The sequence below is a fragment of the Eleutherodactylus coqui genome, chromosome 3, assembly GCF_035609145.1.
Source record: "Eleutherodactylus coqui strain aEleCoq1 chromosome 3, aEleCoq1.hap1, whole genome shotgun sequence".
Taxonomy (NCBI): domain Eukaryota; kingdom Metazoa; phylum Chordata; class Amphibia; order Anura; family Eleutherodactylidae; genus Eleutherodactylus; species Eleutherodactylus coqui.
In genome coordinates, this window is record NC_089839.1 from 20,710,033 (window position 1) to 20,733,182 (window position 23,150).

General features: G+C 44.8%; 1 protein-coding gene across 2 annotated transcripts in view; it reads right to left on the reverse strand.

Moving 5' to 3' along the window:
* Positions 1-22,321, reverse strand: part of LOC136620478 (oocyte zinc finger protein XlCOF6-like) — a 60,005-nt gene extending 37,684 nt beyond the window's left edge. The window contains exons 1-6 of one of the 2 annotated variants that reach the window (XM_066595270.1): positions 22,184-22,321; positions 21,881-22,060; positions 21,681-21,804; positions 21,540-21,604; positions 19,861-19,981; positions 6,726-10,400 (exon numbers count right to left, since the gene is read on the reverse strand). In XM_066595270.1, the coding sequence (XP_066451367.1) occupies positions 9,271-10,400; positions 19,861-19,981; positions 21,540-21,604; positions 21,681-21,804; positions 21,881-22,060; positions 22,184-22,276 (1,713 nt within the window). In that variant the 5' untranslated portion in view covers positions 22,277-22,321 and the 3' untranslated portion in view covers positions 6,726-9,270. Of the gene's footprint in view, positions 1-6,725; positions 10,401-19,860; positions 19,982-21,539; positions 21,605-21,680; positions 21,805-21,880; positions 22,061-22,183 lie in introns of those variants that run through there. The other variant, XM_066595269.1, reaches the window with a different exon arrangement.
* Positions 22,322-23,150: the final 829 nt, after the last annotated feature.

Sequence of the window (23,150 nt, forward strand, 5' to 3'; positions counted from 1 at the left end):
ATTGGTGAAGTTCCCCAAAAATCTCCCTTCATCCTGCCTGTTTGCATAGCAGGTGTAGTTTCCGGGTTAGATAGTAAAGCTCTCCCCGGGGCGAGGCACTTGGGTGGTTATGGGGTATTCCTTTTTCCACTTCTCACAAGTAGTGTAATTAGTGGAAGTATTAGTGAAACATTCTTCAGCATCTACGGGGAGATTCAGAGGAACCGTCCCCAAGTGTGGTCAAGCACTACCGCACATGTAACAGTTAGACTTGTTGCTCTTGTTAGCATTGGACCTCATCCACTCCAACCAGAGATTCTGGTCAGAGTAGTCAGTCTCTACTGTCATGGTGTCCTCAAAGGTAGGGTCGGTTATGGCCATCATGTTCTTCAAAGTTTTTATTTTAGGGCGTAGGGGGTTAATTATGGGCATGGGGCTAGGTGAAGGCTTCCATTCGGGAGCATCTACCATGTCCCTTTTTTTAAACTTCCCTAAGGGATCTGTCCTTCCGTACCGGTATGTCCCCAAGCAATAAGTCCCCTTGTCCCCTGGGCTTGGATTTTCTATGGTTAGTGTAAGAACCATATTAAAACCAAGCAACATACTAAGTCCAGCCTTCCAATTCCAGCTATCCTTATTATTGTTAAGGAAGGTCATACAGCTAATCAGGGATTTCTCTCTTTTATCTTTCTTATTTAAGGCACTTTGTGGTTTATAGGACCAGTCTGTTCCTGTGTTCCATCCCACTGATCCCCAATAGCGGCAGTTTTCTCCCCAGACGTTATCAGTGACACAAATATATTGTATTGCCCAGGTATATAAGTCATATAGCCAGCTGGACCGGGCTGAATCTAGCCCATGGTGGGGTTTTGTTTCTAGACACGGGACCACAGTACAATAGTCAAATGAATATGTGGCTACCTGAGTGTTGGATAAGTTATACGAGAAGGTAACAGTACCCTCATATTCCTCCGACCAAGGATTCCAGTTGCCACCCTCCACTCTCGTGATTACTGCTCGAGATCTGCCCCCCACTCTAACTAGCCTCAACAAGAGTAATGTCCACAGCATAACTAGGCCTGGTCTCCCGGATCTAAGGCTTTTTTACAATGTGAAGCGTGGATCCAAGTAGGTTTTCCAGCTAGTTTCACAGCTGTGGCAGTAGTCAGAAGCACCTGGTAGGGACCATCAAATCGAGGCTTAAGAGGGTGCTTCCTGAGGAACTTCTTGACATACACCCAATCCCCAGGCTGCAAGTTATGTGTTCCGGTGTCCGCCTCTGAATCTGGAATGGAAGAGAACACCTGTGCATGTACTTTGGTTAGTTCTTTGGCAAGGGAAGTCAGATACTTAGTCAACACATCAGATTGCAATTGTAACTGTTAGGGATAGTAGCAACCTAGCCTTGGGGCTGACCCAAACAGGATCTTGTAGGGAGATAGATATACACTGAATATATATCTGAATAACACTGAATAGGGCTATTGGGAGACAGTCTGTCCAGGGTAGCCCTGTTTCCTGCATCATTTTAAGCATCTTGCCCTTTAGCGTGCCATTAAGTCTCTCTACCTTTCCACTACTCTGGGGGTGGTAAGGGGTGTGAGACAGCAGACTGCTACCGAGGGCCTGCCAAATTTCTTTGGTGACGTTGGCAGTGAACACTGGGCCTTGGTCACTTTCGATGACCTCTGGGACCCAGAACCTGCAGATGAGTTCTGAGAGTAGCTTCTTGGCAGTAGTTCTTGCAGTCATGTTGCTTACTGGCGTATGTTTCTGGCCAGCCGGAGAAGACATCTACTACTACTAGGGCGTATTCGTATCGCCCACTCTTTGGCATCTGGATGTGGTCAATCTGGATCCGTTGAAAGAGTTGCACGGGCCTGGCGAGGTGTTTTGCGGGAACCTTCTCAATATGCCCTGGGTTACATTCCGCACAAGTAGTGCATGACTTACAGTATCGGTCAGTCAGAACTGAGATACCAGGGGCAACGTAGTACTTCTGAATGAGGGCATTCATCAGCATTTTGGATAGGTGTGTGGGTCCATGAGCCCATTGTACCACTGCTGGTTACAAAGATCTTGGAAGATAGGGTTTCCTTGAGATTTGATACAGTCCTCTTCTGTCTTTTGTAGCTCCCTTATCTTCCCAGGTTTTTAGCTGTTCTGGTGTAACTCTTGCCTGTGCTGAGAGGCTTCTTACATCTGGGGTGGTAGGTACCTCTTATCCCATCTGGGCAACCATTTCCATTGCCTGGTCCTCCATCCGAGTCCTACTTCCTCCATCTGGACCTGCTGCTGCTTCTTTAGCCTCCATGTCGGCTAGATGGTTCCCTCTAGCTTCTGCTGAGTTTAACTTTCCATGAGCCTTGACCTTCAGCACAGCCACTTGAGTAGGTAGGAGTAGGGCATCCATCAGGTCTCTGATAGCCTCATGATGTTTCACTGGAGTATCGGCTGTGGTCAGGAATCCCCTGGTTTTCCATATTAGGCCTAAGTCATGGGCCACTCCAAGAGCATACCTGGAGTCCGTGTAGATATTTGCGGTCTTCCCTTTGGCCAATTTACAGGCTGAAATCAAGGCTTGTAGTTCTGCTTCTTGTGCAGACATTGTCAGAGGCAGTCTCTGAGCTTGGAGCATGATGTCTTCCGTAGTGATTGCATACCCCATATGAAACCTCCCTTTGCTGTCCGCGTACCTGGAGCCGTCAACAAAAATTGTAAGTTCAGGATTCTTCAGAGGGGTATCCAGGACAGTAGATAAGTGTGAGGTTTGTTGTTTCATGAGCTCGAAGCAATCATATTCGGGCACCCCCAGATCATTTGTTTCTTCTTCTGACTCTACACCCCCCTTAGAAAGTGGGAGGAGAGTGGAGGGGTTGAGATTATGGCATCGGCATAGTGTTACATTATCCGGCAGGAGTAGCGAACATTACAGTCTGAGGTGTCTTGCTGCAGAAAGATGTTTTGGTTGTGTTTGATTGAGGATGGTCGTAATGTCACGGGGAGCTTGGACAATCAGAAGGTGTCCCAAAATGAGGTCCGAAGTTTTGTCCAACAGGACCTAAGCAGCAAAAATGGCCTGTAGGCAGGAGGGCCCACTGCGGGCTACTGTGTCTAGCTGAGAGGACTAGTAGCCAACTGCCCGCATTCTGGGGCCATGAGATTGGGCAAGGACACCAGTTGCATGTCCCTGCCATTCGCTGACAAAAAAGGGGAAGTCCTTGTTATAGTCCGGCAGGCCCAATGCAGGGGCCGTGAAGATGGCTGTTCTCAAGAGATAGAAACTTTCCAGCGCCGCGGGTCCTAGAAGAAATGGATCCATCTTTAAAGCATCATACAGAGGTTGCATCAGTAGAGAGGCTTCTGAGATCCATGATCTGCAGTAGGAAATTAGGCCGAGGAAAGCCTGTAACGCCCGCGCTGGGTTTGGCACTTGTTTCCTCTGGACTGTCAGTATCTATTCGTCGGTGAGGTGCCTGGCCCCTTGCGTGATGCAGTGACGAAGGAAAACCACCAAAGTGGAGCACCACTGGAGCTTGGATAGAGATGCTTTGCAACCTTGGTCGGCCAGGAAGTGAAATAGGCTTTCCGACAACGCCTCAGCTGTGGGGAGGTCATCAGCGCACAGCAAGAGGTCATCAACATATTGTAGGAGAACCACCATAGTGTGTGCGGATTGCCATAATGCGAGGATGGAGGCTATGGCTTTGGCAAACTGGCTGGGAAAATTCTGAGCCTCCTGAGGCATCACGGTCCACGTATATTGCCGGCCATCATGGGTGAAGGCGAAGAGAAATTGACAGGACGGGTCCAATGGAATGCTGATGAAGGCATTTGCAAGATCCACGACTGTGAAGTATGTGGCGGTGGGCAGAACCCTGCCAACAGGATGTGTGGATTAGGCACAATGGGTGTTTCCAAAATGGTGGCCTCGTTCACTGCTCTGAGGTCCTGCACCATACGATATTTCACCAGCATCCCCTTGGGTGTCTTCTTCTTTACCGGAAACAATGGGGTATTGCAGGGAGATTCGCAGGGTATGAGTGCCCCATTTTCCAGCAGTGCCTTCACTTGCCCCGCAATGGCCTGTGAGACGGCAAACTTGAGTGGGTACTGCGCCCAACGAGGGAGGTTGGCTCCACATTTCAGTTTGACTACCCCAGGTGGAACTCTGTCTTCTGGGCCCTTGGACCACAGTTTATTTGGAATTCGCTGAAGGACATGGGCTGGCACTGTATTAGGGTTTTCTGCGCTGACTGCAAGGAGTAAAGGTTCTGATGCCAGAATCATTGTTTCTTCCTCTGACAAAAGCGATAAACAGTTGGAAGTCAGTTCACACAGGTAGAATAACATAAAGCAATCACTGTGCTCTGTAGATTTTCGGGCCCCTGAGTTCTGCGTGTTCTTTGACAATCTCTGTATTTTCCAGACTGTGACTAATCACAGCCTACTCGCCAACCAAGGGACTCCACTGATCTGGACGCCAATTTCTCCAGCAGGTTCTGGGGTATTCTGTAGCTTTCTAATTATGTAGTATGGCGTGTGCACGCGATGAAAGCAACCAGTCAGACACAAGCTGTTAGTCTCGAATCTCAACCAGCTCTGGGCAGTACAATGCCAGAGCCCCAATTTTATTAAAACACATAATACCCGCCCTTTATGGGCGTATAACATATAACATCAGTTATTTATTCTTTGAGCCATATAGAATCCTCTCCCTTCCCCCTGCCCCCCTCAGGCCCTGTGTACAAGCCAGCCTTTGTCCCCTCAACATGTGGTCAGACGAAGACCAGCTTCTTTGTCTCAGACGTTGAGAGGGGGGGAAGGGGAGAAGGGCTGAGGAGACACCCAAGATAGATATACCTTCAGTCTTACTGCATACCAATGTAATTTAACCCAAGAGAGGATGCCTTGAAACTTTACATTGGCTAATGTTATAGCACACATCTTTCACCATGCCATTGTCCAGCAATTACCATAATGAAATTATGTGGCTATCAGCCTCTACAGAATTAAATCACTAAAGCTGCGTAATACATCTAGTTTATACAAATCAATAGACATTTTATGCTAATTAATCATCATTTCTATTACACTAGGTCTTTAGACATGAACACACCTGTTGTCGGTGCACAAACTGAACCTGAATTAATTACTGAAGATACCCTTGTTTCTCTCCGTAATTCAGGACATCACTGCAAATGGGAGACGATGGTGGGTGTCAAAGGCAGTACACGTAATGGGCATCATAAGACCAAATGTCCTTCAGCCAAACGCCTGGAAATGGTTCCAACAGACACAGGAGTGCAGCGATGGTGCCATCTGTCTTTGGGTGGTGGACAGTGAAACAGTTAAAGCTGCTCGTGGCTGTCGGACGATCAGACGAATCGCTCTACTGGTGGTCTGTCAAGGGCATCCTGAGCTCGGTCAACTTGTGTGCCCTCATGCATCCACTGGTCGCAACACCTCCTAACAGTTTGGTCAGAATGGCCAAGGTGGTCCGCATACCATCCCATACATCTCCAGTGTGTCTAACCGTGTAGCATATATTCTTTCTTACAGAGCTATTTGCGAGATTCTATTCAACACATCCTCAAAAGACAAGGGGGGTTGTTTCCATCTTGCTGTAATGTGAATTGTAGTCACGATACATATATTTTGTATCGATTTGTGTGTCTGGTATTTAACTTTTGGCCAGCAATCTCCTAGTAGGAACACCATGGACGACTTTTGGAATGGGCCTATGAATAGTAATGGAGTAACTTAAGTACCTAAGACCAGAGCCGGGACACCTCTGGATAGGTCCACTAGATATGTAATTGAGTTCTCATCTCCTTACACCCTATGAAATACAAGGGCAAACAGGATGGGTAGAATCTGTTTATTCTGACAGCTACCAAGTATGTACGGTGTAAGATTTTTATAGATGTTTCCATGAAGGTGACCTGGTGGCTGCCTTTAGAGGTTGTTTCACAAAAGTGGTACCATCTTTCTTCCAATAAACTAGTTTGTAAATCTGTCTCCCACTGTTGCATAAACGGGAGTTTACCTTCCACCATTGGATTATTTAATATACTATAGATCAAGGACAGAAATCCTTTTTTCATGGGGTCCCTCATACAGAGCTTTTCAGAGATTGTCATGTCTGAAAGAGCTGATGGTAGTCTCAACGAATGCAGGAAATGGAAGACCTGATTGACTCGGTAATTTTCGGAGGCAGGTGGATTAAATTTGGCTTGGAATTGAGCTAATGTTAGTAGTTGGTATCCTGTTACGAAGTGGCAGAGGTCTGTCACTGTTATTTTTCCCCCATGGGAGGTAAGATATGGGTTTCCTTATTAGTGGGGAGTTTTAAAAGAGTGGAGGGAGTAGAGTACAGGGACCTAAGGGCTTGCATGAAGGCACCACCAAATCCCATTTCTTATAATATATAGAACAGGTGCTGCCAGAACAGGGAGTAAAAAAAAAATTATATATATATATATTTTTTTTTTTTTCTTTTTTTAAAATGTTTTAAAATTGGATTTGCAAGAAATTTTCCAAGACTTACAGTTGTATCAAGGATATCTGCAGCATACATTGCATATACAAAAAGAAACATTACGTTCGACTAATAAGCATCTATGTTATTGAAATAATAATACAGAGGGAAATCAGTTATATAGCATTTCTTTGCAGATCTGTTAAATCCAGATGATTTTGGAGATATGAATTGAATCATAACTTAATTCAACATTGTGACAACACATATCGCAAACGGGTTCCAGATGGTATTGAATTTGTCCAATTTGTTAATAGATCTAGTATAAGGTTTTTCATAGGTATAATGATTGGCCATCTTCTCTATTCATTCTTTCAGACTGGGGGCGGCACAGGATTTCAATTTAGTTGTTAATTAAGTATTTCTTTGTTATTAAGTATTTTAGCTGATAGTAGGAAGTGGCAGACCCACTTTCTATTTTCCTGTGGGATGCAGTTACACTCAATAAGCAGGAGGGTGAGCTGAGGACTGCATGCTATAGTGGTACCCGTTACATCTTTGATAACTTGAAATTAGAAGGATTGTAACCGGGGGCATCCCCAAAGGATATAAAACAATGTATCCTGCTGTCCACATTCTTTCCCACATTTGTTACTCCCCACTGGAAAGCATCTCGCCAACTTTGAAGGAGTGTAATACCATCTAGTTAGGACCTTATAATGAGTCTGCAGGAGGTTGGCAGAACGCATGGATTTGTCGGCCCATTCAAAGGAGACCACCCATTGCTCTGCGGAAAATACTACATTCAGGTCCCTTTACCAATTTACTAAGTGTTTTTATTCTCTCCCATACCCCCTGTGAGAACATTATTATATATTCTAATCTGGGAGGAATGCCAACAGTTTGGTTGGACATTTAATTTTCTCTAGGTGGGAGATGCGAAGGAAGGACCGTATCTGACCATATGTATACACATCAATAGTATTTAGCGTGTGTCTCTTCTTGAGTTTATGGAAGGGTATTATACCTTGCTTATCCATGAGGTCTGTTATAAAGTTAATACCTCCCCTTCTCCAATTCTTAATATTTATATTAGGGATGAAATACTCGAGGGTCTCCAAAGGTAACTTGATGATTTCCTATCAGAGAATGTTTTGAATTTATGTACACGGAGATTCCAGACTTAGATGGTTGACAACATAGGAGGAGATACATTTTAAATATCTAGGACAGGAGAGAGAGTTGGGTCTAGTAGACTCAGCATTGAGGTTTTAGGAAGGGCACTCAAAGGCCTATTCCTGTTTAATTGTTTTTCCATGACACTCCAGGTGGCCGTCTAGGATTCGTCCAGGCAGGTGGAGGACTGATTTAAAATGTTCACTTGGTAGCTTGACTCTAAATTAGGGACTCCCAGACCTCCCCGTTTCCTGTGTAGATATAGTATTGAGGCTGCTACCTGCAGTCTTTTCGCCTTCCTTATAAATCTCATGAGTTGCTTCTAAAACTCTTCCTATGACATGTTGGGGGAGGAGTCAAATGCTTTCTCAATATGTAGGGCCAGAAGAGTCAAAAGGATGTTAATATGTTTAGAATGATCTATAATATTTTAATCTTTATTTCTATTATCCGGGGCTTGTCTACACAGGATGAACCCCACCTGATTCTTATGAATCAAATCTGGGAAAAATTGATTGAGGCGAGCCGCTAGAATGGAAGTGAAAATTTCATAAATCAATATTTATTAATGAGATGGGCCTATAATTTTTAGGTGAAAGGGAATCTTTATTAACCATAGGGTTAACGGTTAAATTGGAGTTTAGGAATTCTTGGGGTGGGATGTCTCCATTCGTCAAAGTATGAAGCATGTTCTGTAGAGACTGTGTCGGTATTTCACTGTATTTTTTATATTTGAGGGCTGTAAAGCCGCCCGGGCTCGGTGCCCTTCACAATTTCAAGTTATCAATGGACTCGGCTATTTCCTCAGAGGTAATATCTGTATTCAGACACTCCCTTTGAGCTTGAGAAAGAATAGATAGCGGGAGGGAATTTGTGCCACAGATTCCCCACTTTCCCCTTACTTTCCTTTTATAGTGATGCATAACATTTAGCAAATGTATCATAAATTTTTTGTGGGTTGGTGGTGGCGTTACAAGGAGTATGTAGTTTATAGACAGAGTTCATCTTTTGTCTGTCTCTCAGTTTTGCTGCCCATTTCCCCAAAAAATAAGCCCTAGCCTAATTTTTGGGGAGGCTTGAAATATAAGACCTACCCTACCCTGAACTGTCTTGCCCTAGAATCCTGAGTCGGGGGAATATTCCAATTGCATCTAGGATGATAGGTCATCAATAGTATTTCTCTGGAAAACCCCGTTAAGCAATCTGAATTCCCACCATGTTCTTGATAGATATATTGTGCCACTGGAGTATCCCTTCTATCCATCACAACATGTGCATTCTAGGACCCTTTGCTAGAAAACTAAAAGGAGGAAAAAAAATTGATTTTGTGTCCAAGAGCAATAGCAATTTTATTTTCCCAACAATGCTTATTGAGCTTTTTTTTTTTTGCAAAACAGTTCTAGTCTTGACTGATCCCATTTTTGGGAGCATATAAACATTTTGATCACGTTATGCTATTTTCCGGAGGCTTGGTTAACAAAATCTGCAATTCTGATGTTTTTTAAATTACTTTTAAGGCGTTCATTATATTAATGTTCAACAAAAATGAAATTAATGCCATAACATTCCCACATTCTGAACATGAAAATGGCTTTGTCCCATGTGGATTCTCTGATGTCTGACCAGATCCGATTTCAAGGTAAAACATTTCCCACATTCAGGACCTGAACCTGGCTCTGCCCCTGCGTGAGTCCTCTAATGTCTAACAAAATAGGATTGCTGGGCAAAATATTTCCCACATTCTGAACATAAATATATGACTTCTCTTGTGTGTGAATTCTCTCATGTAGAACAAGACTTGATTCCAGGGTAAAACATTTCCCACATTGACGACATGAAAATTTTCTTGAGTGAGAAAGTGTTTTCTGATGTTTTGCAAGATCTGATTTCCGGATAAAACATTTCCCACATTCTGAACATGACAATGGCTTCTCTTCTGCGTGGGTTCTCTGATGTCTAACAAGATGTGATTTTGCAGCAAAACATCTTCCACATTCTGAGCATGAAAATGGTTTCTCCCCTGTGTGAGTTCTCTGATGTGTAAGAAGAACTGATTTCTGGCTAAAACATTTCCCACACTCAGAACATAAAAATGGTTTCTCCCCTATGTGAGTTCTCTGATGTGTAACAAGACCCGATTTCTGGATAAAACATTTCCCACACTCAGAACATGAAAATGGCTTCTCCTCTGTGTGAGTTCTCTGATGTCTAACAAGTTGTGATTTCAAAGCAAAACATTTTCCACATTCTGAGCATGAAAACGGTTTCTCCCCTGTGTGAGTTCTCTGATGTGTAACAAGATGTGATTTCTGGATAAAACATTTCCCACACTCAGAACATGAAAATGGCTTCTCCCCTGTGTGAGTTTTATGATGTCTAACAAGATCTGACTTTTCAGCAAAACATCTTCCACATTCTGAACATAAGAATGGCTTCAACCCTGTGTGGCTTCTCTCATGTGGAACAAGATCTGATTTGTCTATAAAACACCTTCCACTTTCTGAATGTAAAAATGCCTTCTCCACTGTGGGTGCTTTTTGATATTCAACATCCCTGCGGTGACTTTTATCTGGCTCAGTAGTCTGTGATGCATCAGAAAGCAGGACCTGTGTAGCAGGATCAGATGATAGATGTTTGCTGTGAAGGGCTGAGGGTTTATCGGGGATAATAGTGGGCTCTTCTAATGTATCCTGTGCAATATTGCAGTCTTCTGCGTTAAGATCTGAAGACGTCCGATATTCCCCTGAGCTCCTGGTAGCGGCATCTGCCAACAATAAAATGCATTTTTGTTATTTTTGAATAAAAGAAAATATATATTTGATATTTTAGAATATTTGATAGGAAATTTTTATACAAAATTTGAAGGCTTGAAGCAAATTTCAATAATTAACCCATTTCCCCCTTACGACTTACATGTAGATCACAGAGGTGCAGGGTGAATATGAAGTGTGCTTGGGAGATGTGCCCGCTGCTTACCCAGTGGGTGCTGGTTGTTTGAAGCAGATGACACCTGCCAGCTACAATCACAGGGGTTTGACAGCTAAGGTACCTTTACATGGGGCAATAATCACCCAACTTATCACTGGTGTAATACTAATCTAGCAGTTGTTTCTGCACATTATCTCCCGGGGTTAATAAAAGTCACTTGACTTCTGTACATTATCCTCCAAGGCTAATATGGGTCACTTAAAAGACCCATAAAAATGGTGAAGAGTAGAACAGGCTGGCTAGAAGCAGTTTGTGGAGGGGATGTGAAATGAACTAATATATGCAAATATCACAGAAGACCTTGTTTGTGATTTGCAACAAAATGCTGCACTTGTGTGACTTTCAACAGTTGAACGATTATTATCACTGCTTTGCATTTCTCTGAAAAAAATTAAGCAAATAATTAAACCCTTTAGAAGAGCTTGGAAACATCACTTAAGTGTTTCTCATATTCTTCTCCGAGGCATCAATCAATAGTTAGGCTTACCTGATTGATAAGTCTTTGATAACCGTTGAGTACAAATTGAACATATACTCTAACATCTTGGTGGAGAATATGCGGGCAAGTGGAATGTTCTAAGGTCTGACAAGGACTCTGGATGGTAGATACCAGACAGAAACAAAACCGCGGTGCGTAAGAATCTTGTTCTTGTTTGCTCCGTCTCTGCTGTCCTGAGAAAAGGTACAGACCTCTGTCTCTATTTTACTTTCCGAATTATCAATCAGTGTACCTTGTGCGGATGAATAGATTATGTCCGGACTGTATGACTGTGTATGAAGTGTTTCTTATACAAGCAGGATCAAAATATTCTTAAATTTATATAACAATCCAATATCTCCCCATGGTGGTGTTGTTACAGAATTTGGAGACATCTTCACAGTTTTTACGCTTCCATTTACAGGTTGTGCTTCTCTCTGGTTGTATTACATTGTGAAAGAGGTAAATCTTTTCCATTGCTTGCGATGAGAGAGCAGGCCTCCCACAGAGTGGGGCGCTGAAGAGCTAAGGTGCATTCCATAGGGAAGGGCACTTGTTCACTCTATGAGCACCAAAGTATGAAGGAGGCTTATGGCCCATTTACATAGGAAAAGCTTTTGGGCAAACAATGCCCAGCAGCTGTTCCCAGTGATGCTCGGTTCTGTGCCGTTACACTGGTTACATTGCTCACAGAGCTGCCAGCATGAAGGCAGAGCCGCTCGGAAGCGTTCACCCCCATCCCTAGCTTCCATTCACAGTAAGCAGGTAGTCCTTCAAAAGTGAGCGTCTGCTATTTACACATAATGGCTCATCGTTTAGTTTTCTGCATACAGAAACTTAACAACTGAACAATTCTCCTTCAGCCGCTGCATGTATTTACAGGGTACGATTAGTGTTCAAAGTCCCGCGGGAATAATTCTAAACGATAATCGTCCCGTGTGGAAAGGCCATTATTGTGAGTGAACTGAAAACTCATTACTATAGCAGAGTATGAGACAAACGTTTGCTGGATTGTGTTGGGAAGTTCCCTATTAGTGTCGTCTGGGAATGACTTTACCCATCTGGAATGGGAATTCAGGCAGTATTCTGTCCTAAGGACAAATGAAAGACCATAGTGAGGTCCTGGGTCTGGCACTAACTGAAATTACCACAGTGGCGGTCATAAGCAAGCAATACTCAGGGAGTTCCAGAGTTTTTTAAAAGGCAGGTATGCCCAAACTGGATGTCTTTTTTTTTTTTAATCAAAAGTTAAAAAATGAATGGTCATGGATTCACTTTGTATAGAAGTCCCTGCTTGGTAAGATGTGACATTATGGTCAGAGCATGTAGAAATGAGAGAGAATAGACACATCTGTTATACAGTTCTATCACTTGTCTGGAAAGAGGTAACGTTTTCTTTCTTCTCTCTGAGATCAGCTGCATCCCAGGGGGTAGAGGTGCCGGTGTGAGATGTGTGGGTTGGTAGACTGTGATATTGCTGCACAAGAGAATGGGATGGAACTTTTGACTGTTCCGATTATGTGGATGTGCTACTTTTGTTAATTTGTGTGAAGGACCCGTGTATAAGTTATATGGTATATGTGTATCGTTGGACGGCTGGACATATAATTTGAGAAACATGCTCAAATAGTTAGCCAGGACACAAAGGGAGGAGCTAGGTGATGTAAAATATAACGTGTATATATAACGATAAAAGATTGGTACTGTGTTAGCCAGTAGTTTTGGACTTGATACAGGACAGCCCCTGGGTTGGTGTATTCTACATGCTTCTCAAACTACACATAGCTGGCAACCCAGGGAGGCCATTTTTCTCAAGTGTGGGAAAGCTCACTGCAAAAATATCAGGATTCGTAGAAGGTGTCCTCAAACCTCTGGTGATAAATACAACCAGCTACTTGCAGGACACCACAGACCTACTGAACAAACTGTCAATCGTAGTTCCCCCTCCCTAACTGATAGCACCATCCTGGCCAACATGGATTTGAAATCCTTATACTCCAACATCCCACATGAAGATTGACTGACCACCTCCAAGGCGTACCTTGAGGCCAATGGGTTTGCCTCCGAATCAGTGTTACAACTCACAAGATTCCGCCTCACACACAATTATTTCTTCTTTGGCAAAGAGATATTCCCGCAACTCACCGGAACTGCCATAGGCAGTAAAATGGCAGTGCAACATGCCAACCTTTTCATGGCAAAACTGGAGAGTGATTTTTTGGCCTCCTGCTCCAGCAAACCATTGGCCTATTTCCGCTACATTGATGACATCATAATCATCTGCACCAACATGAACTAATAAAATTCAATTAGAGATTCAATGCATTTCACCCCATCATAAACCTGACATTAAGCTACTTGAATACAGAAATCAACTTTTTGGACACCACCATAAAAATTTCAAACAATTCAATACAGCCATCCCTATACCGAAAACCGATTAATCGGCCCACATACCTCAAAATATTGATAAGTTCTAATAAAAATTATTTAGATTAAGAAAAAAAAAGTCCATCTTCTACAGTGCTATTGCTAGTGCTACAGTGCAGATGCTACTGGATGCTTACAAGATGAAAATAGTGAATTGGTTAAGAATGATGTTGGGAAGGCTGAACTTTAAATTCCTATTTTGTATCTCTTTTCTCCCAGAAAGTAGATGGAACATCAACTGATCTTCCCTGTGTTATTGTGGGAATAATAGAATGCAGGTTATCTATAAGCAGAGAGATGGTGAGGGAACACTTTAAATGAATTCAAGTCTCAAAGTCCAGATGAATCACATCCTAGGATACTAAAGGAAGCAGTGGAGGTAATTGCTGAACCACTGGCCATAATCTTTGAAAATTCCTGGAGAACAGGAGAAGTCACAGAAGATTGGAAAAAAGCAAATGCCCTAAGAATGTGGATCCAGGAAACTACAGGCCTGTAAGACTGGCTTCTATACCAGAAAAGATCTTTGAACAAATTATTAAACAGCATGTATGCAAGTACTTGGATGAAAATGGAGTAATTAACCAGAGCCAGCATGGGTTATGTGGCAAGTTGGGGTTACTTTCCCAGGATCTCCTGCTTATTTTCCCCTGCCCAGGGGTGGCAGCACAGCAATGATGTCCAGAAACAGGGTAAAGTTCAAATGCTGGTTCCTCCAGCTTTTATTTCAGCATAGGTATTCAGTTTACAAACAGTCCAGCATATCATATGCAACTGCACACTGTTGTCCACCACAGTGCTCACAGCAACGCACACTGCTTCTTCCAGTGGACCTTCCAGGAAGGTGACTTCGCCCCGACAGGCGATGAGCGAGGGGCCGACTACCCCTGTCCGCTCCGTGCTTCCAGGTCCCTCACAGACCAGCACCAGGTCTACATAGACCTCAGGCCCCACAGGCCTCAATGGACCTAAGCTCCACAAACTTCAAGGACCCCGAGTTTGTGAGGGAGGGGAAATTTAAACTGTGTATCCGCACCCTTGCGGGTTTAGGTTAACTAAATCAAACACAGTGACTGTGCTCAGAGGCCCCCAACAGGCCACTCTTGCTACTGCACTGTCACATATTCCCCTCCCCATGACAAAGACCATCAGTCTTTTCATAAGCAAATTAGACCCACCAGGATCAAATAATTGCTGAACTCCAACAAGGGGCCTAAGCTGTCCCTCAACATTTTCTTTTATTTGTCTGATAAGCTGTCTCTTCTTGTCTTCAGCCTTATCACGTCTTTGCACATCTCTCTCACACTGCGCCCCCACAGCTTGTGGGTTAACTTCCCAGTGCCACTCTGCATTTCCGGGGACTGGCAACTCATCCTCAAACTGCATCTTTACTCTTCCTTCTTGAACATTCAAGACAAGCGCTTTGCTTAGGTTTTCAGGAGCCTCTGCTCCAGCACCATACTGGTCAGCCATTTCTCTCTCCATCTGCTCCAGCAGGTCACACTCTTCTGCATCTTCAGCCGACATGGCTTTCTCCTCCATCATTTGGCAGCCATCACTCACAAGTTGCCAGCTGTCTTTGTTATTTTGCTCCCTAATCTCTTCCCCTGGCTCAGGCAGGGCCTCGTCTGCTTGAATGGTGGCAGCTTCAGCAGCTCTCTTACAGACATACTTCTGTATTCCTTCAGGAGCTTTTACACCTTTTTGTGACCTCATATGATAAGCTTCCATAACCTTCTCCCATAAGTACTTCTGGCATTGCCCAGGCATGGAAAACGCTTCCTCCAACATGCAACTTTCCATAGTCACACTTAGCTCTTGGAGAAGTATTCTGCACAACTTTCTTGAAGTCTTTTCACTCTCTGCAGAGGATACATTCATTTCATTCTCAATCAGTCCTTTCAGCCGCTGTTGATATTTCTGCTCAGTTGATGAACGGCCTGAGAACCCTTCAATGGCCTCTTTCTCGCCTTCCCTGTATATGTTCAGGAACTCTTGCTGTGTCTTCAGGCCATGTTCACAGTCTTTCATTGAGTGCGTCTTGCACAGCTTCTGTGTTTTCACTCTCCACTAGGACTGTGTTCGCTATACAGAAAACTGTTCCCCTCTGAATGGTCTCCACATATGAGATAGTGAGAACCGCTAACACTCTCCCAGTTACTTCATCTTCCTCTAGTTGTGCCGTGCTGGATTCTAACCACCCCTTTTCCTCCACAACTAGAACATCTTTACTTCTGCTATTTGCAGTCTCACTAGTGAGTTCATCTGTCTCCTGTTGAGCTTGTCTTCGGGTACATTCTGCCATTGCAAGCTCTTCCTGCATCCAGGTCACCTCTACTTCCATCTGCTGGTTGGCCACCATCATGTCTGTCAGTTTTCTGTACAACCTCTGAACTTCAGCCTCTTTACACTTCATCAAGCCCTGAGACTCTGCAAACCATTCACTTGCTTCTTGCCAGGTCTCTTTCAACTGATTCTACTGCCGCCTCTCCTGCTCCAGAAGACAACATACTTCATGTAACTCTCTCTTTAACTCTTCAGCGTCAGAAAGTTTCTCCTTCAATACCCCGATTTCCATTTCCTTTTTCTGCATTGCATCTGTGAATGTCTCACTCAATGTTCTAGCTTCTTCTAGAACATAGTCTCTATCCTTTTGGACAGAACACATACTCTGAGTAAGGGCTCCTTCCCACGGATGGATTTCCGCCGCGTAATTCGCTGCCCGCAGCTGTTAGGTTCTATTGAACCTAATAGCTCAGGGCTCACGGTGCGGAATTCCACACCGTGAAATCACCCGACTTCACCTGCGGCATGCTCTATTTGCCATGGGTGTACACGCTGACGGCTTCCATTGCAGTCAATGGAAGCCGTCTGTCACGCTATCTTCCGCTGTAGCACAGCGGAAGATAGCGTGAAACCGCTTTCCCACCTACCGTCGCCGCGTCATATGACACGGCCGGCCGCGTCATGTGACGCGGTGGGCGTGTCACGTGACGCTGCGGCGCGTCACGCCAAAGTGTCATGCGGGAGCGAGGACGCCGGATCCGCAGGTAAGTTTGAGGTCTCTGGGGGGCGCCGTGACGGGCTCCGCCGCGGAATGTCACGGCCATGTGTAGCCGGCCTAAAGGCTGCAAACCTTTCTAGATTTTGATTTAATTAGCCTTGCAAGTCAACAACAGACCCCTTAAGACCTTTGTTTTCTTGTTGTAAAACCTGTATGTACTGCTGCAAGTTCACCATTTGTTTCATCTGCTTCTGTTTCAGCTCCTGGACTTCAGCTTCATGTATTTTAGCTTCCTCATATAAGCTCTTTTGTAGCTGGGAAGCTTCATCCTACCATTGCTTTCTCACTTTATCTTCGGCTTCCTGCCTAGCGTTCTCAGACACAGGCGCCATAGCTTTGACGTTCTCCATCTCTGATTGTACCTGTGACAGCTGGAGCTTCACCTGAGCTAGGTCTTCTTGCAATGCTTGGACAATCACACACTGTCAAATCCTCTGACTTTCTCTCAAGCTCATCCTGAATCCTCTCTTGTTTCTGTTCCTCCATGTTCAGACTTGAACACAACTGCTTGTTAAGTCTTTGTAACAACTTTCATTTTGAAGGCCTCTTCCAGGGTGTGCTGCAAGGAGATCACTTTGGTCTCTTTCTCACGAACCTCTGCTTCCGCATGATCACGTTCTTCTGCATACTTAACAGAGATGGTTTTCTCCTCACTAAGCAACTAATCAAACTTCTTCTGTTTCTTCAAGTTGGACACAAGCTCCTGTTGGTGGCCAAGCTTCACAGTAACATCTTCTAACTCCTGCTGAAGACTTACTTTAACCTTCTCAAGTTTATCATAGGTGGCTGTTTTCTCTTCAAACTGCTGCCTTGTAGCTTCTAATTCTCCTTGCACTTCTCTTTTCTGCTCTTCCATAGACTCCAAGCACACAGCACTCTTCTCCAGTCTATATTCCAGATCCACCACTTCAGCCTGAAGTGTTGCAATCTGCTCTGATAGGTTTCTCTTAGCTTCTGCATCTTCCTCTACCTGCTTGAGGAACACATCTCTCTCATCTTGCATTATCTTCAAGTGTGCACTGAGACCAAGCCTCTGCTGCGTCTCTTCTTGCAGTAGCTTCTGGCACTATTCACTCTGAGCCTCCAGCTCAGGAGTTAGATGGTATGAAAACACTTGGCTGATCCTTAACCAATCGTTGTCAACCAAGAAAGGCAGAAATGCACATTCACTTCAGCCCTCAGAAAATGACCACCACAACATGTCTTCTGAACGGGATTAATTGCCCCAGACCCCAAGCAGCGGTACAGCAGCCCCACTCTCTCCACACCTGCCACATGTATGTGGGCAACTTATCACACAACACCCAGTGTATAAGAGGAGGACCAGAAGTAAAGGCAATTACCCCTGTAATTACTGCAGGTCAGCGATCTGTCTTGCAGTCATTACAACAATGAGACATCTAAATACAAGACAGTAGATATTGTTTCGGCCCGGTGGTTAGCCGTTGTCCTCAACCATACTGTCCTAGCACTTCCTCCAAGTATCTACATTGTATGCAGACATGAGGCCTATGACACAAGGCAAGGTTATGTACCCGTGCTTGGCTTACAGATGCCACCTTTGTACTTCCACACGATGGTCTGTCATATATGGGTAGCCCTAAAACACCTTTTTAAAGAGATCATAATAATCTTTATTTGTATAGCGCCAACCTATTCCGCAGCGCTTTCAAGCATGGGATAAATGCAAACAATACAACAATTAGAATGTGAGGTACATTCAGTTTGAAACAAATGGGGTGGGGGTGGTACAGGAGGTACAAGGGGGAGGGAGCGAGGCATGGGGGAACACAGACAGTAGAGGATTTCATGTGGAAATCAGTTATTAGAAAGAAAACGGGGTGGGACAGTAAGTAGGTGCAGGGCTAGAGGTCCTATGTAATAGGCAGGGTGGAAGGTGTGGGAAGCCATACGGAAAGGCAGGAGACTAGGTCAGGGGATTTGGTATGCCTCCCTGAAGAGGTGCGTTTTTAAGGCATGTCTGAAATTTCGTGCATCGTGAATTGTCCGGATGCCTTGGGGTAGAGTGTTCCAGAGGATGGGTGCTGCTCTGGTGAAGTCCTGGAGACGAGCATGTGAGGTTCGTATTAGAGGGGTGCTTAGTCTGAGGGTGTTAGCGGATAGGAGTGAGCGGCCTGGGTGGTGTACAGACAGGAGGAAGGCAATGTATGGTGGCGCAGCGCCATGCAAAGCTTTGTGGGTGAGGTAGAGGAGTTTAATTTTAGTTCTATAGTGGATGGGCAGCCTATGCAGCGACTGGCATAGTGCAGAGGCATCTGAGTAACGGCTGGATAGAAAAATGAGCCCCGCTGCCGCATTTAGTGTGGATTGGAATGGAGCGAGTCTAGTGCGGGAAGGCCAATGAGAAGCGAGTTGCAGTAGTCAAGTCGGGAGTGGATGAGGGCGACCACGAGTGTCTTTAGCGTGTTCGTGTTTAGGAACGGACGTATTTTAGTAATATTTCTGAGGTGCATGTGGCATGTTTGGGCCAGAGATTGGATATGAGGGTAAAGGCGAGGTCAGAGTCCAGTGTGACCCCAAGGCAGCGGGCATGCTGTCTGGGGGTTATGATGTGCCAGACACTGGAATGGAGATGTTGAGGGGAGGTCTGTTGGAAGGCAGAAAGACGAGGAGGTCAGTTTTAGAGAGGTTTAGTTTGAGAAAAAAGGACGACATAGTGTTAGAGACAGCGGACAGACATACAGTAATATTTTGGAGGAATGGTCCAGAGATCTCACGAGAGGAGGTGTATAGTTGGGTGTCATCAGCGTAGAGATGGTATTGGAGGCCGAGTTTGTGGATGGTTTGTCCAATTGGGGCTGTATAGATAGAGAAGAGAAGGGGACCAAGGATTGAGCCCTGGGGAACCCCAACAGCGAGAGGAAAGGGAGAGGAGATAGAACCAGCAAAGGAGACACTGAAAGAGCGGTCAGAGAGGTAGGAAGAGAAACAGGAGAGAGCAGTGTGCTTTAGACCAATACAGCAGAGCATAGTGAGGAGGCTATGCTCGACAGTGCCAAATGCAGCAGACAGGTCAAGGAGGGTTAGTAGGAAGTCAGCAGAGATCAGCATGTTTAAATGCTCGTCACGGGTTATCTCCTGTAGCGATATCACATTTAATTTGTGTTTCGGCTAAATGGATGAATACGCAGCTGAACAATCTGACAGAACGCAGAGCTTAAAAATGTAACACAAAAACCTTGCAGGTGATGAAAGAGCAGAAGATGTGACTGTTCTCTGCATTACTCCGTGGTTACTACTCACCTGGACGGGTGTCTGTAGGAATCTCCTCCTTCCACCGCTCATCACCCCTCACATTTACCTCTTCTTTTACCACTATGGCTGCAGCATCAATATTCTTCAGATCATTACCCTGAGGGAAAAGCTGGGAAACAAATACTGGAAAAGTCAGACAGATGTAGAGGAACGTGTTAGATGAGCGGAGAAGATGGTTAATTAGCATAATGACCAGTAATGACAGGACAGCAGTAGTTATATGAGGGAGCCAGCTGCAGGTCTAACTTACATTTCCATACATTTTCCCATATGTATTGTATAGATCTTACAGAACTGCAATACTCTTTGTTAATATGGGAACAAATGTAGGTGAAAGAACAGGATTATTAGGCCCCCCAGCGGTTATCCAGGGTTACACATGGATTTCAGCGGTGAAACCACCGTCCTTCGGGGGTCTTCGCCGGCACTGGGGTATCTGTCGTCTCCTGTGTGTCTTTCAGGAGGGTCGAGGATACTTTTTGCTGCAGCGACCTTCTTTCATACAGGGTGCATTGGGGGTTAAATTACCGCGAGGACCATGGATCATATCGGCCTTGATAATTTCATGAAGGGAAGGATCTTCTTCAGGTTTTGGTTTCTCCCCACAGATAACATCATCTATTCTGTTAGGAGAAATGCGTTGCTCTAGCCCCAACAACATGTATGAGGAAGACCTCTCTTCTGCCATTCCACAGAATACATAAAACAGCGCACCCTCCAAACTAATGCCCCTTTGTTAACAACGCCATTAATTAACTTTTATGTGAAATCCTCCAGCTATGAGGTCATGACCATCGTGGAGCAGGCAGCAGTATCTCCGCCATTTCCTTCCATCCAGGATTACACGTAAACGTGATGAAAAAGTCAGGATGACCGTAATAACGGACAAACATCATGGCAGCTTGAGTGTTTCATGCATATATCCATCCTTGGCGAGGTCAACAGAAAAATCATCTCATATGGAAGATGCCAACAGACAAAACTAGGATTCAGCATAGCTAGATGAGCCTTAAGTTGTTTCAGTGCGGAAAGAAACTTCTGTTAGAGTACTAAGAGATTTATCATTGGTAGTAGCAGCTTGTTTATACAGTGAATGTGAGTGACTAAACAACCGCTGTTTACACGCAACAATGTGTAAATGAGCTAAGATTTTTATGCCCACATATAACTAATGAGAAGCAAACAAATTATCGTTTGTCATTCAGTCATTGGTTGTGTTTACATTGAACAATAATCGTTCCATGTAAATCCCCTTTAGACCTATTCGGTATTGTTATACTTGTTTTACACGGGATAAGAACTGCACAATTCTTGTTTGCACGATGAGCGAACGAGCTGCTAACGCCATCACCAGCACATCCGCACTCGGCAGCCTGTTTCTCGTTGACAATCGTGCAGGTCTCGTCCGCTAATCATTCATTGTTCCACATTCCTATGTCACACAGTGAACGATCAGGGGTTAAACTGCAGGATAAGCGCACAAGCCGCCGCTGATCCTTATGGTGGCTGAAACTGAGCAACAAACGAGAAGCGCATGATTCTTGTTCGCCATTCAGTCGTTTTCTGCGTTTAAACTGAACGTTCGTCTCAAAGGGTTGGGGGCAATTTGGTATTGAATGCAGAACCTTCAGAGCCTTCTACAGATTATAGGGAGTTTCTCCACGTACCGGATAATCCTGTGGATGGAGAGGACTGGGGCGGCTCTCTGGTGATGTCCTCTTACCGGATCTATCTGTAAGACACACATACAGTGACTGGACTCCATCTTCAAGTACTTAAGGTCATGTATACTTCTATATGTCTATTACCTTGTGATGTGAGGGGCTGCTGATCCTCCATCATGACCTCCTTGTACAGATCCTTGTGTCCTTCTAAATACTCCCACTCCTCCATGGAGAAATAGACGGAGACGTCCTGACACCTTATAGGAATCTGACAACACAATATACAGTCATCCTCCACAGCCCTCCTGTTACTGTATAATGTCCCCCATTCCCCGCAGTGTCACCTCTCCTGTCAGCAGCTCAGTCATCTTGTGGACATGTTCTAGGATCTTCTGCCCATTGAAGTCCTCATGTATCGGGTAGTGAGTTGGAGGCCCCGTTATTGGGTTCAGGGTTCTTCCATGACCTTCAGGCACAAAGTTCTGCCAGCGCTCACTAGAGGTCTTCTTCCCTGCTGTGTAATCCTGAGGAGAGACGGACTAATAAATGGTGTTACATACATCTACAGAGTCCCTCACCTTCCCAGTTATGTCCATCTGTTATCATAGAGAAGAATGATGTCATGTGACGTCATCAGAATCTCTCACCTCCCCAGTAAGCTGATAGAGGATCTCTAGGGTGAGATGTAATAGACTCTCTGCAATCTCCTTCCTCTTCCCATCCATCCTTGGCAGGTTCATCAGAAAACCTCTCTCATGTGGAAGATCCCAACAGACGATACTAGGATGCCGGAGCCTGAATGAAAACAAGATCAATGAATGTAAAAACCACAAAAAAATATTGTTTATAGAGAAACATTCTAGGAGACACTGAAGTGTAGATGTTGTATTCCCTGTTGTATAGATTTATGGGGTGATTACAACCTGCAGCGCTATTACTTGGGGGGAACGTACAGAGGCCACCATTACTTTGTGATTATGAAAAGGGACAGTTATTACTTGGGGGAGACACAAGGGACACACACACAGAGCGACCATCATTACTTTAGGGAGAGATTAAGGGGGACCGCTATCACTAAGAGGGAGGAAGCACAGAGGGACGTCTATTACTTGTGGTTACACATAGAGGGGCCGCTAGTGCTTTGGGGAGATGCACAGATGGACCACTACTAATTGGTGTACATGTACAAAGGACTGCTATTATACAGGGAGAAGCAGTACTGGTGTATCTCGTCTCCACCAGAAGCTCGGGGCTGACCTGGCTTTGCTGTAGTTTATGCCCCCTGTCAAGCCCCTAGCTTCTAATTAGCTGTTTGTCAGTCACTTGCCAGACTCCATCCATTCTTGCCTCTGCAAGACACCGCCTGGATGCAGGTTGAATGAAGTGCCTGACACCTTGCAGGGCAGGGGGAAACTGAGAGCGTAGCCTGCTTGTGGGGCGGTGGGGACACAGAATGAGGTTGGCTAGTGGTGCGCGGGTGGACGCATGAGATATTGCACACATGCCGGCAGTGACAGTCAAAGCAGGACACATTGCATGGAGGCCGGCAGGGAGATTCATAGCAACGGACGAGAACGCACGAAGACTGGTGCTGACAGTGGGGAATATTGCAGG